Here is a 16,253-nt window from a genome sequence, read left to right on the forward strand (position 1 = left end):
ACGTACCCGAAATCAAGATAATTTTTGAAAATTTCCAAGAAAAACGGTCAAATTTAGGTCATGTAAAACTTTTAAAAGTCATGGAAAAGGTCATGGAAAGTCAGAATTTCAAAAGCTCAAAAGAGTACGAACCCTGCAGGGAGGCGGGGAAGACTACCACGTTGAAGGGGTGAGGTGCTCGTCCGAAAATTTGTAAAGGAGAGCAATCTGGGTGTGGCTGAAGCTTTATTTGACCCCTTAAAACAGCCATTCTAGAACAGAAGGAAAAATGAGAGCTACTTGTATAGAGCAGTTTTCAATTGAGTGTCGTAAAACCAAAACCAAAGTAATTACTCCGGCCAATCACGAAGGACACAGACAATCCAGTGAACCAATCAAAACTCGAAGCAAATACATGTAGCTGGCACGGAAGCGCGGGAAAACGTGCGCGAGCGAGTCACGATTGGTTTTGGTTTTAGTCCTGATTGGCTGAGAAAGTGGCGCCAGATTTTTAAGCCAATCACAAAGCACAGTAATGCAAAACCAAAGCAAACGCAATTTACTTTCGACACTCAAGTGAAAACCGCTCTAGGACACTAAAGATACCATTCAATTCCGTCTATGAAATACACGAAAGCATTCGGATCGATCGAAACAATTAACAAAGTTTGATGGCGTTTTTTTTCTTTTCTTTTTCCGCGTGGTACCCTGAATGATAACTTGATGGGTAAAACATTGGTGTCCTGGATACCTTGAGGTGAAACCAAAGTCCTCAATTTACACCCCTATAAGGGACGACTGGCATCCCCCGTTCACATGGGAGTCAAACCCCTCCCCCCCCCACCTACCACCTCCCCCCCCCCATCCCTCTCCCAGCCGAGTAAGACGGACCGTTGATTTAAGCTTAAGAATTCGCGTGCCCTACGCTTTTTTCGGAGACTTTCTAACAAGATATTTGTGAACGCTTTCCAAACTATTTTGTGTTTTTCCGAAATAGCTTTTTAAAGCAAAAATATAATAAATTTGTCTGCACTGTTTTTAAGTTTGTGATATTTTTGTAATTATTACGGATAAATTTAAAGTTCAGGCAAAAATATAGAAATGAAGAAAGATATTCGTAGCATCTCCGTAGCAACTCCGCAACTCCGTAGCATTTGCCTTTTTTAAAATGGAAATAATATTTTAGCTTTTTACAAATCAGTTTGAAACAGAAACAACGGAAAACTAATGTTTCTTTGCAACTTGAGAAACTGAAAATGAACAACTATGCCTTTTATAACAGACAATAGACGTGAAGGAAAATCAACAATGTCTGCTATTTTACACTGTACTTGCGGCAGTTCCTCAGCTTATTACTTGCTTTCTTTCTTGCTTGCTTTCTCCATTGATAAGGTCTTTTCTTCCTACGACACCAAAAAAACAAACCAGAATGGGAGATTATCCGAACTGCAATTTCCTAAACATTGTGGTGCATTCCTGTATAATAAAGTAGAAGTAGTGCAAGTTCCAAACAGTATTTGGACTTGAATTCCATCACAAAAATTTAAATCCCAGAAGACCCAAAAAGAGGATGGCCAACCCAGCTTGAAAAGAATTTCTTTGTTGAAATGAAGTATGTTAAGTCTTCAGGACACGAGTACAAAAATGTTCAGAAGGAAGTTGAAAAAAGCAATCTGATCATCTAACAAAAATCGGAATATTATCCCAACAATAGAAAGTCAAACTCTTCTCGATGGCACGAGATTGTAATATTTTGGTTTTGATCCTGTCACTTGTTAAGAAATGAAAGAACCAATAACTAAAATTATGAAATGATTTCTTTGTTATTGAAAACTTACCTTTACTTTGTTTCCAAACGCAAACGCCACGTTATCTCCAATCAGCAAAAACGGTGCCCACTCGGAAACCTTGGTATAGCCGTTCTCTCTCATCCACTTCATGGCCTCGTGAAGAGATTCACTGGCACTTTCCCCACGAACAAGGTGCTCGTAGAAACGACTCATCATCTGCTCTGTTGCACTGTCTTCTAGGGCTCTCATTGCCACCAACACTGAGCGTGCACCGGATCCTAAGAACGCGCGAGCGATTCCAACAACTCCCTCGGATCCAATTTGTCCACGGCCACTGTAAGAGCAGCTTAGCACAACCAGTTTAGCTCGCAGTTGAATTTGTGAAATGTCAGACATTTTCAAAAGGTAGTGGTCTTCCTGTGGAATCCCAGTAGTGGTTTCTAAAGGGGCAAGCGCAATTTCTCCTCTTTCTGCGTTACCACGTGCAGCCAAATGTATCAGGCTCACGGAATTTATCTTTTGAAGTACCGCCTGCTTCGTTGCGTGCTGTCCCAGCAAAGGCTGGACTCCCAGCAGTCGTCCAATGATCTCTGCTTCCTTCCTTGCACCTGGCAATGGTACAAAGTTTCTATTGAGACTTCCTTCGTAAAGTACCTCACCAACATCAGGATCACCCACTATCAGAGCACCAGTCTGAATGTGATAGTCTGCAGGACTGTCCTGAATGAGCTTGAGAGTCGTCAAAGAAGAAACGATGCGAATCCTGAAAGTCTCTGACAAACACTTCCCACTTTCATCAAGTAAAGCTGGAAATGGGACACGGTAGAAGCTGCGATCAGGAACAATGATGATTTCAGGCCCCTCAAGCAAGTCGGACACAGGATCAATGAGCATTTTGTAGAACAAAGTGAGACTTGTTTTGGGACCATCCCCGCCCTTTTCTTGCCGCAAAGCTGCGAGGCTCTCTTCTTGAGAAGAATCAGGTTTCCGCACACTGCCATGGAAAGATTGATCTTCGCAAACCTCCTCGGGCAACATACCGAAGCTGCGGAAGTTCTTAGCCATGTTAGCAAAAGTTCCATCCAAATTTTCAGCAACCATTGCTAAACTGGCGCGAAGAGTGTTTTTATCCACTTTAATTTTTCGGAAAGAAATGACTCCCCTTGTCTTGAGAATCCACAGATACACTTCTTGAGCATGATAAGAAATGTATAAGCAAGTGCAGTTACTTTCTTTCTTCATGGCATTTTCAATGCCATTCCATGATTGCGGGTTAGCTGATAGGTGTGTCTCAGCAGAGTACTGAGTTGCCATCAAGTCTGCTAGGGCTCTAGCCCGTCCCAGCTCTATAACACTCAAAGCATTGTTAGGATTTCCAACGGCACAAAAGAATGCACTGAGCAGCATGTAAGGTAATACATGCATGTCTGCAAAAGATATCTTTATTTGGTCGCTGTCTCCAAGAGAGCCTCGCAAATCTTCACATTTTTCAATGCTTTGAAACAGATAGGAAAAAGCTTCCTGAAACTTTTCTTGCGATAACTTTGTCAATGCAAGAGAGAAAAAGCACTCAATCTCAGTTTCACTGTCCATAACATCTTTACTTATTGTAAGTGCCTTCTCAAGATATTGTTCAGCCATGACATGATCACCGAGTGAAGGAAGCACAGTTCCTAGACTTCGGTAACTTTTTGCTTCAATTTGTCTGTCACCAATTTCCTTGTTGATCGCAAGAGCTCTCTCGTGATATTTTTTAGCCATGACATATTCACCGAGAGAATGAAACACAGTTCCTAGGTTTCCATAATTTGCTGCTTCTCTTGCTCTATCGCCAATTTCCTTGTTGATCTCAAGTGCTTTTTCGTGACATTCTTTAGCTTTGACATATTCACTGAGAGATTGAAACAGAGTTCCTAGGTTTCCATAATTTGCTGCTTCTCTTGCTCTATCGCCAATTTCCTTGTTGATCTCAAGTGCTTTTTTGTGACATTCTTTAGCTTTGACATATTCACTGAGAGATTGAAACAGAGTTCCCAGGTTTCCATAATTTGCTGCTTCTCCTGCTCTGTCACCAATTTCCTTGTTGATCGCAAGTGCTTTCTCGAGATATTCTTTTGCCTTGACATATTCACCTAGAGAATGAGACACAGTTCCCAGGTTTCCGTAAAGCGTTGCTTCTCCGCTTCTGTCACCAATTTTCACACTGAACGTAAGAGCTTTCTCGTAACATTCTTTAGCCTGGGCATGTTCACCCAGAGAATGAAACACAGTTCCTAGGTTTTCGTAACCTGCTCCTTCTCTTGCTCTGTCACCGATTTCCTTGTTGATCGCAAGTGCTTTCTCGTGATATTCTTTAGCTTCGACAAATTCACCGAGAGAATGAAACACATTTCCAACGTTTCCGTAACCTGCTGCCTCTTCTGCTCTGTCACCAATTTCCTTGATGATCGCAAGTGCTTTCTCGAGATATTCTTTTGCCTTGACGTATTCACCGAGAGTATGAAACACATTTCCAATGTTTCCGTAACCTGCTGCCTCTCCTGCTCTGTCACCAATTTCCTTGATGATCGCAAGTGCTTTCTCGAGATATTCTTTTGCCTTGACATATTCACCGAGAGAATGAAACACAGTTCCCAGGTTTCCGTAATTTGCTGCTTCTCCTGCTCTGTCACTAATTTCCTTGTTGATCACAAGTGCTTTCTCGAGATATTCTTTAGCTTTGACATATTCACCGAGAGATCGAAACATCGTTCCAAGGTTTCCAGAAGCGATTGCCTCATCTTGTTTGTCGCCAGTTTCTCTCATGATAGTGACTGCTCTCTTGTTAAGTTCTCTTGCTTCATCATACTTATTTTGGCTCCAATATATCTTTGCCAGTGCCATGGTTAGCTTCCCTTCTTGGACTGTCTCGCCACGTTCGCGAAACATGTCGAGGAGTTTCCTGCCGTATGTTATTGCATTTGTACTATCGCGGATACGACAGTACGCCTCAAACATTGTAAAATAGATTCTTTCGTAAAACAATTTGCCAAATTGCTTTTCTATACTCAGTGCTTTATTATTTAGCAAAACCAAGCTTTCCTTGCATAACGCGATGGCTTTAAGAGCACGACCGGTGTTAAGAAGGAATGTGGCAACAACTAAGCCGATAGCTATGGTTTGTACAATTTCTTCTTGGCTGTTCATGACGCCTTCTTCTGTAAGAGCTCGAGGTAACTGAAAAATAAACACAGTAAGTTTATAGTGTTATAGCAACTGTGTCACGGATTTTAGCCAAATTTAATTTAGGCATAGGAAATGGCCACCAAATTCGGTAAAATATAAACATAACTGCTTAAACAGTAAAAGAACGTTTTAATAACACAGCAAATACGAAATTAAAGAAGGTACGGATGGCCTTAAAAGTGAAGAAGATTTAAACGGATTGCAATAATTTTTTTTAGGCTGAACAATTTTCAAAGTTAATCTCGTATGCTTGTAACTTTAAATTATAACGCCTGAGAGACATATTTGGTTGTAATGAAGCTATGGTTTTGTCATTTATATCCATAAAAGTAATTTCTCCGTAAACATTAAGTTTCATAGCGAGTGTTTAGAAAAACGTAGTAAAATAAACTTAATTTAGCCGTGACACAGTAGTACGAAGTAGATAGAGTGGCAATACTCGGAAAAGGCAAGATTAGGAAAATAAGCGTCCAAATCTGTGCATAATCTTTTTCATCTTGTAGACTAAACTAAGAAATAAAATGGTAAGCACAAAGCCTCCAAGGCCATTAATTTGCGTTTGTCACCTTTCTCTTTGAAATATTTTGGTTTACAACAAGAAGAAAGCAAACGAAAATTTAAACAAAAATAATAATCACTTCTAGTGTGCAGGTGCTTCGAGCCAACCCGCGAAATTAGTAGTACAACGAAATTGATTTGCAATTTTGTACTCGACATCTCATTCGCTTAACTTACACAATGTTGAAATGCACAAATAAACTCAGGCTATGCGAAACTTTTCATGAGTAAATTGGAACATCAGCTCGATAAACAAGTAAACATTCCGTTGTCGTATATGTGAATACTTATTAAGCCATTGTCATTAAGTTTGTCGTAAACTTTACGGCAGCATTTCACGTGTAACTACAATAGCTAATTTTATGTGGCTAAAAGGGGATTTGCCTTATTTAGTTAAACTGGTAAAAATGATAAAAGACATATATAACACAAGGCAAGTACGTACTCACCAAGCAAACGCTGAAATAGAAGACTGAAGACCAACTCCTATTTCTTGCATAGAATAACTTTTCTGTCGAGTTTGATTTATACCGTTCGCTTTGGAAAGTAAAAAACCGGATATTCGTAAGTCTTAAGTCAGCAGTTCCTCTGGGAAATTAGAAAATGAAATATCCTATTTGCGAGGTTGTCATGATTTTCATTTTCCAAAAACCCCTGAAATTTTTAGGTTTTATTTTCGACAGTTTGGGTTAATTGTGTCGAGACGGATAAACACTATTTTTCATTTTGTTTTTACACTTAAAGTGTCAGTTAATGGTTTAGAGACTACAACAAAGTGCTGTCTCTCTGAAGGAGAAAACAGGTGGAAGATTGAGATTGTGCTACAAAAAAGAAGTTAAAAGCGAAATTTGTAATTGTCACGAGAATTAGATTTGACAAACCGGCGTCGAACTAACACGAAAGCATTCAGTCAGGTTAAAGACATTCAATAAACTGAACACGGGAGGAGAATTTTTGTGTCTGCAAGAGGCCATGTATTATTTAATTTATTATAAAAACAACACTGCATAAGAAGATTTCTGCGATTTTCCAAAGTTTTTTTTTGAAAACTGATGGTCATTCGTTACGATCATTTTCCGAAAAATTCGGAAGATTTCCGGAATCTGCCGAAGATTTCCTCGAAAGATTTGAAGATCTTTCGACTATTCTTAATAAAAAAACGCGGCCATGCAACGGAAAGGCAATTTCAGAAGATTTTAACTACAGTTTCATATACATGTCATATACTGCCACAAAATTAAAAAAATAGCTTTGTTCAGTGGTCGGTTTTAGTTTCGAAGCGTTATTTTTTTGGCTTTTATAGACAGTCTATGCTACAGAAGCGAACCCGATAGTAATAACGATTTGGCTTCGTGCTCTTTCCTGGGATTACTCTGACTTCCCCCGCGAGATAGAGAATCTCTTCTGCGAGACTATATATAGCTGGCGCAAAACAACAAGTTTTTATTTTCGCATATTAAGTGATGTTCTTTCTTTTGGCAGGGTTTAAATTTGCGGAGGTCGTGCAAAATTGGTCAGTATATTTTTCGCGCGCGAATGTTTTTTTTCGTGATTCACGTTCAAAAACTGAGTGACGTATAAAGTTTTCTGTGCAAAAATATTAAGGCTCACTGTAGAGATAACGCGTGTTCTAAAAAGCAGATTATTTATCGGCCCGGGGGGGGGGGGCACCCTGTATATTTTTGGGTGGGGGTGTGCCACTGGGAATTTGAAGCCCTTGCCCTATACCAGACCATGTTCTGCTGATTTTTGCAACCCTATACCAGACTAGACACCGTAAATCCCTACCCTATCCCAGACTAGACACCGTAAATCCCTACCCTATCCCAGACTTGCATTTTTTAGAACTGTATCACTATCAGTGTTTTAATGGAAAACCATCTGTCAACAACGATGCTGCGATGATTTTATTTACGTTTAGGAAAGCCTCTTTCTCTTCTGAGTTTCTATTCCTATTCTGGACTAAATTTGTCATAACACAGATCAGTTTTCCGGCAAATGCTACCCTTTTCTAGACCAAAACTTTCTGATTTCTTAACCCTATCCCAGACTAAACTGCTTGAAAACCCTACCCTTCACAGCGGCACATACCTATATAGCTCATATATGAGAGTGTCCCCCCCCCCCCGGGTTTATCGGCTGTCATAGCTGCTGTCATCATCCTTGAATCCGTTATTTCTATTATGGTGCAAAGTATGTAATACCAGAATACGTGAAAATAACGAAAATAAAACCCGAGCGAAAATAAAAGAAATTGAATAGGAGAACCATGTTCATCTTTATTATTTTTAACCCCGCTCTAAATTTACCATCTTCATTATTTACTACACACGTGATGATTTCGACATTGCTGATCCTAGCAGTATGCAAGACGCGTGTCACGTATCAACCTAGTAAATGGCCCAGCTCACCACGAGTCTCTCGTAGCTCAGTTGGTTAGAGCGCCCAACCGGTATCTGCGTCTTGGTCCCACGCTCGTGTCATGTTGGGCATTTCATTTTCATTAGGAAAAACTGGTTTACAATGCTTGTGTCATTAGCATAAGCATTAGCTTCAGTTTCTGATCGAGCTACAAAAATATCAATTCTGACTATCGAAAGAACATGGCACTATTGCCTTTCACTATTAATTTGAATCTGATGTATGAAATACATGTTCTGTATGAGGGTTTAAAAAGTCAAAACTTTACAAAGAATGTGTGGGCTTATTAGCGCTTTGAGCACCCAGAAATTTTGCAGTTTTTGAAAGACGCAAAGAGCTGCAAATTTCGCCTATTATTAAGTCTTACAAGCTCCTGAGATACCGTAGAATTCCGGTTATAAGCCCTGGGCTTATACAACTTCGTAAGGGTTTTTGGGTGGGCTTATAAGCGGAGGGGCTTATATTCGGGAGGGCTTATAAGCGGAAGGAAAAAAACGTTTCGAAAAGAGCCTCAGGAGTGTTGATCGAAATACGCTTTTAAGTTAAAACGCACAAAAAAGCAACATTTAGCCCTGTTCAGTACTGTCATCCGGTAGAGGGGGGCTTATATCCGGGGGGGCTTATAACCGGATGTATTTTTTTGTTTCCAGGTTGATGGGCCTACACTGTATAACCGGGGGGGCGTATAAGCGGGGGGGCTTATAAGCGGAATTTTACGGTATCTGGAGTCAATTCGTATAGAACATGAGGCCTTCTTGCTAATGAGGCAAAATGCCAACAATGACGTCAGCAAGGATTCCCCTATATAAAACACTACCGTATTTACTCGAATAAGCGCCGCCCCCGAATAAGCAAGCGCAGCCCTCGAATAAGCGCCGCAGTCCCGATGCGGTGCTTAATCGAGGAATCCGTTTAACTAATAACAGCACTACAAAGCAACTCTAAAACAAACTTGGACATTTCTTTCCATTAGAAACGATGTCTTCTCTCTTCCGCAAGAGACGAATGCTGACAATCAAAAGACGCTATTTTCAATTACTGTAAAAGATTTGATTCTTTGTAGCGTCCAAATTTTAAACAAAAGCGCCGCCCTCAAATAAGCGCCGCACTTGAGGCGCGAAAAATTTAATAAGCGCCGCGGCGCTTATTAGAGTAAATACGGTATACTGACCCTATACTGTTTGGCTACAACGTCATGTTAATTGACTTGATTGCGAATTCATTGCTACCAATTTCATTTTACCACAGTAAAGACAAAGAACACTTCATAAACGGAATTTGAAATTAAGCTTACTTTTCATCACAAAATATGTACAGAAATGAAGGCCAATGTTAAATAATTAAATACTGTTATGAAACACTCTGGTTCAGTTGTTTGACAAGGAAAAGAAAATCTTGCGTTCGCTTGTGTTTTTCACATTAATTTTCGTCATGTTCCCAAATGTTTGTTGTGTGTTATGAAAGTAAAATCCTGACACGGTTTCGGCTTCCTTTTTTCTTAATAAAGATTGATAGGAATGTGAAACTATAAACAAGATTTCCTTGCTTGAAGATCTGAAAGATCATCTGCCCTGCTGATTTTCACCATTTTTGCTAGTGTTTGAACTCTTATCGGGTGAAACTTGTAAATTATAAAGGCTTTACTTTATATGCACTTGAAAATAAATGATTTCGATGTTTCAAACATCATTTTGAAGTCAAGTGTCGTTTGGAAATTAAAATAATGAAAATTATAATGAACATTCCAGGCCTATGGAGACTCGAATAGTTTGGCGGAAATTCAGTCTGGACCCAAGATCTTATTAACGTGTGATTGAATGTATGGTGTCATTTCGCTGTTCATCATAATTTTCAACCTTCAGAACTTAACGACACTTTCGACTTGTAAATGATGTTCGAAACCTCGTTGATTAGCGTTAAATTTAATTTGATCTTGTGTTTGACTTACAAACTTATCTCAAGTCAATTGGAGGGCGGGGCGGGGATAGGGTGTAGAGGGAAGGAGGGTCTATAGTTCCAGCTTCCTGCTAGATTTCCTAGCTTTCAATAAGCACATGTACACTGCATGTACCCAATTTCCCATCTTGTCGCCCTTATTTTAATAAAAAGATTGCTTGCTCATGACACGTTAATTTAACTGACTATTTTATTATTTAATTCTATACTAGATTCTTACAGGAAATTATCCCCCATGTATCTAATAAATTAAATTGCTATATTACAATTTTTTTCACCCTGTATTAAAATATATTTGCGAATTCGTACTTGTAACAAAGACTTAACACACATTGATAAGCCATCATGTTAGGGTATATGTAATCAAACCATCTAAGGCAAATACACTTTACAAAGTTGCATCACAAAGCAACTTGATGTGCCCCAATTGCACAGTGCTTTTGTGTCGGGTTATTAAGTACTCAACTGACAAGTGCCAACATAAAATACTGGTATAATTTGAAAAAGAAACTTTTCATGAGTTTCCACAAAGATTTTCCAAAAATAGCAGAAGTTGTTCCCTTTTTATTTAACCCTTCAGAAATTTATTCCCCTCAATGATTTAACACACTTCTTTTGATGTTTGTATCAATATTAACAAAAAATAAGATGTGGATCACCTAAAAACCTAAAATAGCAGCACTATATTTCCCTCAGAAAACTGAAACTAGAACTTAACTATTTTTTACTCTTATATAGCTTTTTTTTTCTTTTTGCTACGCATGTATTTCTGTAAAATAACTTATTTCATTTATTACTATAAAGCCTTAACTTAAGTTTTATTTTTACATACATCCCCACCACTATTTGAAAACTGAAACATTTTTTGATGATCCTCATTTATTCTAACAGATTCTCTTCAAAAATATTCATATGATCCCCACAAAATAAGTATTGCTATCGTTTTGGCTTCTCATGTAAATCATTTAATCTGGCAACTTAAAAAAGATGAAAAGTCAAAACTGCTTTCCTGCCTACTCAAATTAGAAAAAAGCAACTATTTTTAAAAAAACTGTTACAAGGGGTGCTTACCATTAAGCCACAAAAACCGGAATTTTTGGTTGGAATGCAAATGGTAAGGTTAATTTTCCAGAAATTCTGGTTGGAACTAGTGGAGGTTGTCCTGCGATTCCGGTTGGAACGAATTTCCCTTATCACTTGCATGATGTCCCAGTTCCAGTATTCCATCAATGGAAAACAATAACAGGAAACCGAATTACAAATGGTAAGCGCTGCCTCTTACGGTTGATTTCCTGAATTTACAAAATCCCTTACCATTATTCAATGGTCATCCCAACTGGTTTCTTCTGACAAATGGTAAACACCCAAGAAAAAAGCTCTACAGTCATTGCACTGTACTCATTAGTTACGTTTGTGACAACCTCTTTATGCAGATGAATATCTTGTTCACAAATACCACTGCTTTCAGTGGTTTGTGATGCGTCTCTGTTGTCACACCTCAAGAAATTCAGCTTCCACTGATGGGTGCAAACTAAAACAATCTTCTACGAGTTATTCACTAATTAATTACTTAACTATAACAAACACTATGTGAACATTAATTCATTGTTAGTTTTACAGTTAATTTCTAATAAAAAAATTGACTACGTGCAGTTATTAACTAGTGAATAAAGGAGACAAGACCCATAGAAGCGATGCCAGCTAACATCATCAACAATTGCTTGATTGATTCCCTGAAAAGAACAAAATCATTGATAGAATTTAGTGGCTGACCAGGAAGACAAACATAAAATCTGCCGAATAAAAGCTTTATTTTTTCAGAACTGAATGACCGATCAGCAAAGTCCAGAAAGGAAGACGCTGGTAAAAACCGGTGATCAGTACTTGGAAATTTTTTTTTAATAACACGGAAAAAGGAAAATAATTGATAAATCAATACAATATATAAAAAAGAGAAAAAACCTACACACTACATCTATGTTCTGTCTTATCTAATCATGACAAAATTTAAGAATTTTGGGAGTTTTTAAAGTTTTCAGACTACTACAGTTTCAAAGTTCTTTTGGGAGGTCGTTTCATTCCTTAGCAGCAGCGTATATGAATGTGGACTGGCCCATAGCAGATTTAGTTCTTGGACCTAGTTCTCTCAGGACCTTACTACGAAATTCGGATCTTAACACAAAGTAACCTTGCAATTGCCTGGGACAATTCTATCTCCAAGGCCTTTCTATAACAACAAGTTACTGAAGGTTTGAGTTATCAGGACTGTACTTACATGTCGCGGGGAAAAAATCTACTACAGAAAATGTCTTTTAGGTGACTTAGAAGGGAGGACTGGGGATATCTACAAACAAAGATACTTGAAGAAGAAGTATATACAAAGAATGCTATGCAGCAGGGAGGTATAAGTACATTCAAGGTAATTAAATGAGCTACACTAATGTGTTAGTCAGGTGTCCACAATTAGTAGAGGAGACTTTTCCCCTCAGCTAAACATTTTTAGACACGATAATAAAGTCATTCATTCATTCATTCATTCATTCATGATACAATGTACACAAGAATCACTGCCTGTAGGGAAACAACTTAAGAGTAAGTACCTGGGTCTTGTCTCTTGCAGAAGATCTGGCACAATGGTGACCAACGCAATGTAGATAAATCCACCAGATGTGAATGGAAGAACCCATGCTGTTGAATCTCCTAAGAAAATAAACCACATTACAGAGGAATTAACAAATATCACCACAAACATTTCTTGGCCCTAACAAAGGCAGTCATTTAATCAGCAAGTTAAACCTCCTTTTGCTATTACATTTTCAATATGTACATTACTTATGGGATCACAAAGATGCCAATGCCCAAAAAAGTCCAAATCAGGGAGATCACTAACAATTTTTATGTGAAGATATCTCTTGTTGACCCCCCTCGCCCCCCAAAAAGAAAAGAGCTTGGTCAACTCAACAACAAAATTGTGTCAAATATCCAGAATTACACCCCCCAGGCCCTCTCGCCAGCCCTGCTGTTGATGCTTTCTTTTTTTCTCTTTACCTTGCTAACAGTGTATAAATTTAGGACATTAGATGCTGATTGCCTTTATAAATAAATAAATAAATAAATAAAGATAACAAGGATATAAAATCCAAACCTGCATGTTCAGCTACGAGACCAAACACTGCCCCAGCAAGTCCAGCAGAAGCTGTTATCATCTATTGCAATAAAGAAAATTAATCAATGGCACAAACATGGTCTAATGATTAGCATGTCGAATTCTGGGTTTGAGCCCTGGCCAGGGTCAGTGTGTTGTGTTCTTAGGCAGGACACTTTACTCTCATAGTGCCTCTCTCCACCCAGGTGTATAAATGGGTACTGGAGAATTTAATTTAAATAACATCTATTTAAGTCACTTAATGCTAGTAACAGGAACAGGGGTACACTCCAGCAGTCGGGGACAAGAGAAGAGAGCCTAACTGTGGCCTTCAATGCACCATTATAGTAATCAAGAATCTAGCATTTTTAATAAATGACAAAACTTACTTGTCCTACTGCAGCATCCCATCTTCTAAACCCAGACTTTAAAAGGATAGCAAAGTCACCAATCTGTAAAAAAGACAAAACAAAAAACAAAACCAGTGTCCCCGATTAGTAGGCCCTATGGCAAGCTAGAAGATGAGACACTGAAATTAAGTTGTTATTTATTATTAGTATAACCAATTAATTAATTATACAACTCTACTTACCTCATGTGGTACTTCATGTAAAAGGATTGCACATGTAGTACACATGCCCACCTGTTAAATGGAAATTGGAAGTTAAAAATAATGTTTTCTCACCCACTCACTATGAATACAAACAAAAACCGTACTTTGAAGTTTACCTAGTAAACTACTAAATATAGACTTCTCATTTACTTCTTTCTTTCAAAGTACTAAATGAAGCTTGTTAAAAAGACCTGGGCATAATATTCTCAAATAATGAAGAGCTCTATCAATGTTAAGCTGGAGTTGGGGGGGGGGGGGGGAGGGGGGAGAGCCAGGCAGAGGCAGGACATTTGACCATAACTGAGGTTTTATGTTTAAATGTCCAACCCCAGAGCATAGGTGGATGGCCTAAAGAGTCCTGAAACATCAATAAACAAAAAGTGTTGTTAAAAAGTCCACTAAGACAGCCAGACATCCCATCTACAGGTGCATAATTGCTGTCAAATCCCCCTGCTGTGCCCAGCCTCACTTCCCCCCACCCCCACCAGCTCTGGCTTAACACTGACAGGTACATAAGGTGCATGTAATTTACAAGGTAATAATCATGGCTCACCTTCGTACTGACAATAAAACTTCCAGCTACCGCAAGACCATGTGTAAAATTATCTATTGAGTTGGCTAAAAGGTTCAGATATCCCACAACCTGAAAAATATTTTAAATAAATTGTTTATTGAAAGATTTTATAAATTTTGGTTAATAGAGTAGCACATTCCCTGAATGGATAGCTTGGTACAGTGTACGTGGAACTGACAGAGCTGCCTTTGACAGATACCATAAAATTCTAAAGTTAAGCCTCTGACTTTATTATTCTATTTCTAAATATAATCAACAAGTTGAACTTACTTTGACATTTTCTTCTTCTGTGTCATTTGCTTCACCTGAAACTATTTTTGAAGAGGAAATTCCAGTTACTGGTAACTGAAAACATTTTATTGTAAACAAGATACTTTGTTTTTTACTTTTGACTGCTATGGGAGGCACAGTGTAACCAAATGGCAAGCAGAAGACTAGCCAGACACCAGGGACATTAATATTGTGTTTTAGCTACAAAATAAATACTGCCAGTGTCTTTTTACAGTGCAGTATCATCCACAGATCCACCCCAGATTCCAATGTTCTACAGAAATTGGCAAAAAACTCCAATTAAGTACATGTAAGCTCAACATTGTGACAGAAAAAATTATCTTACCACTGTTTTTAAAAATAAACACTCCCATGCCCATGACTTTTAAATCATGACTTGAGACAAGTTTTTAAATCGTGACTTTAGAAAGTCTCAAGAACGCATCAAATAGAAGTACAGTACAGAGTCAAGTCTGGATAATTTAAATTGACAACCATTCGCCTAGACTCTCCTGGCTAGCTCACAGTTTCCCCTAGATCCATGCCTAAGGACATATTATATACTTTCTTGTTAACACTTCACTTCTTACGTCAATGCGGAGCGGGAGCCCCAGAAAGGAACACACGACGGGGAACCTGTCAAAAATTAACCAATCAAATTGGTTAATTTTTGACAGGTTCACGTGTGCACGTGTTTATGGTTGGTTGATTTCCAATATTCAAATTGAATTTGAATGTTTGAAACGAATAATGCAATCCGTTCGCCGTTAATCAAAACTATTCCGGAATCACACCCGGCACGCGCTGACTATTTGACTGTAAGTTTACTTTTCTGCAGATTGAAGATGAAATGAATATTAATTTTACAGTACCTGTTTCTGAGACATTTTCATGTGATGCGCTATTGTTACTTGATGTTTCTTTGTGTCTTTGTCTAACTGTATCTGAGTGTGTTATTCCGTTCATTACTGTCCCATTACAAACATCCCCATTACATGAAGGTTTTGTCTTGTCTACATTCTCCTGATTAACACATCCATTAGAAATAGCACCATTCTTTATGTCCTTGGAACAGATAAAAACAACAAAATGTCAGAGTCTCATGCAAGTAAAATTTAGAAATGCCAGGCTTAATTTGAAATGCCTGAAAATGATATGATAACTTCAGGGCTGCAAATAATTTTTTCACTTGAAATAAGGACATATGTCCTACTAAGACCAGGGTTTTCATTAAGAATTGTAATAGCAGGAGAATAGTGTAAAGTAACTGGAGAATGATTTTTAAAGATTCCGCATCTTAATAAGAAAATAGGTGCAGGTCTTTGAAATTTAGCCGGAGAATTCTACGTAGTAGAAAGAGAATTCTCCGATCTCCGATGCCTAATGAACACCCTGTAAGACACCATCTTGGTTGGAGAAAACAAAATTGTGGTCAGACAGATTTTTATTTGTCGTTGCCGTAAAATGATTTACGATCAAAAAATTGTCCGGACTTCATGTCCGACCACAAATGGGATTTTGAGGGACATGAGCAAATTTTGGTCGGCCAATGTCGGATGACTGACTGTTATTTGCAGCCCTGTTACTTTGTTATCCATGCACAAGGTCGTGTGGGAGGCGCGGTGGCCTAATGGTTAGTATGCTGGACTCCAGATTGAGTGGTTTGGGTTCGAGCCCTGGCCAGGATGATTGTGTAGTGTTCTTGGGTAAGACACTTTACTC

At 38.5% G+C, this 16,253-nt stretch overlaps 2 protein-coding genes across 2 annotated transcripts in view; both read right to left on the minus strand.

Annotated features, from left to right (window-relative positions):
• Positions 1 to 1,150: 1,150 nt before the first annotated feature.
• On the minus strand, positions 1,151 to 6,091 carry LOC144640748 (uncharacterized). The gene is made up of 3 exons (XM_078499830.1): positions 6,002 to 6,091; positions 1,818 to 4,985; positions 1,151 to 1,382 (listed from the first exon to the last, which is right to left on the minus strand). Exons 2-3 carry the CDS (start codon positions 4,953 to 4,955, stop codon positions 1,332 to 1,334), a joined length of 3,189 nt encoding a protein of 1,062 aa, XP_078355956.1. The 5' UTR covers positions 4,956 to 4,985; positions 6,002 to 6,091; the 3' UTR covers positions 1,151 to 1,331.
• A 4,010-nt stretch (positions 6,092 to 10,101) lies between these two features.
• LOC144642692 (zinc transporter ZIP13-like) overlaps positions 10,102 to 16,253 on the minus strand; it is a 79,268-nt gene continuing 73,116 nt past the window's right edge. Inside the window, 8 exon segments of the mRNA XM_078501721.1 lie at positions 10,102 to 11,662; positions 12,530 to 12,629; positions 13,075 to 13,135; positions 13,464 to 13,526; positions 13,667 to 13,717; positions 14,241 to 14,330; positions 14,532 to 14,572; positions 15,404 to 15,596. Of these exon segments, the coding sequence (XP_078357847.1) occupies positions 11,590 to 11,662; positions 12,530 to 12,629; positions 13,075 to 13,135; positions 13,464 to 13,526; positions 13,667 to 13,717; positions 14,241 to 14,330; positions 14,532 to 14,572; positions 15,404 to 15,596 (672 nt within the window). The 3' untranslated portion in view covers positions 10,102 to 11,589.

Source organism: Oculina patagonica, chromosome 2 (genome assembly GCF_052425735.1).
Source record: "Oculina patagonica isolate OP01 chromosome 2, crgOcupat, whole genome shotgun sequence".
Taxonomy (NCBI): Eukaryota; Metazoa; Cnidaria; class Anthozoa; order Scleractinia; family Oculinidae; genus Oculina; species Oculina patagonica.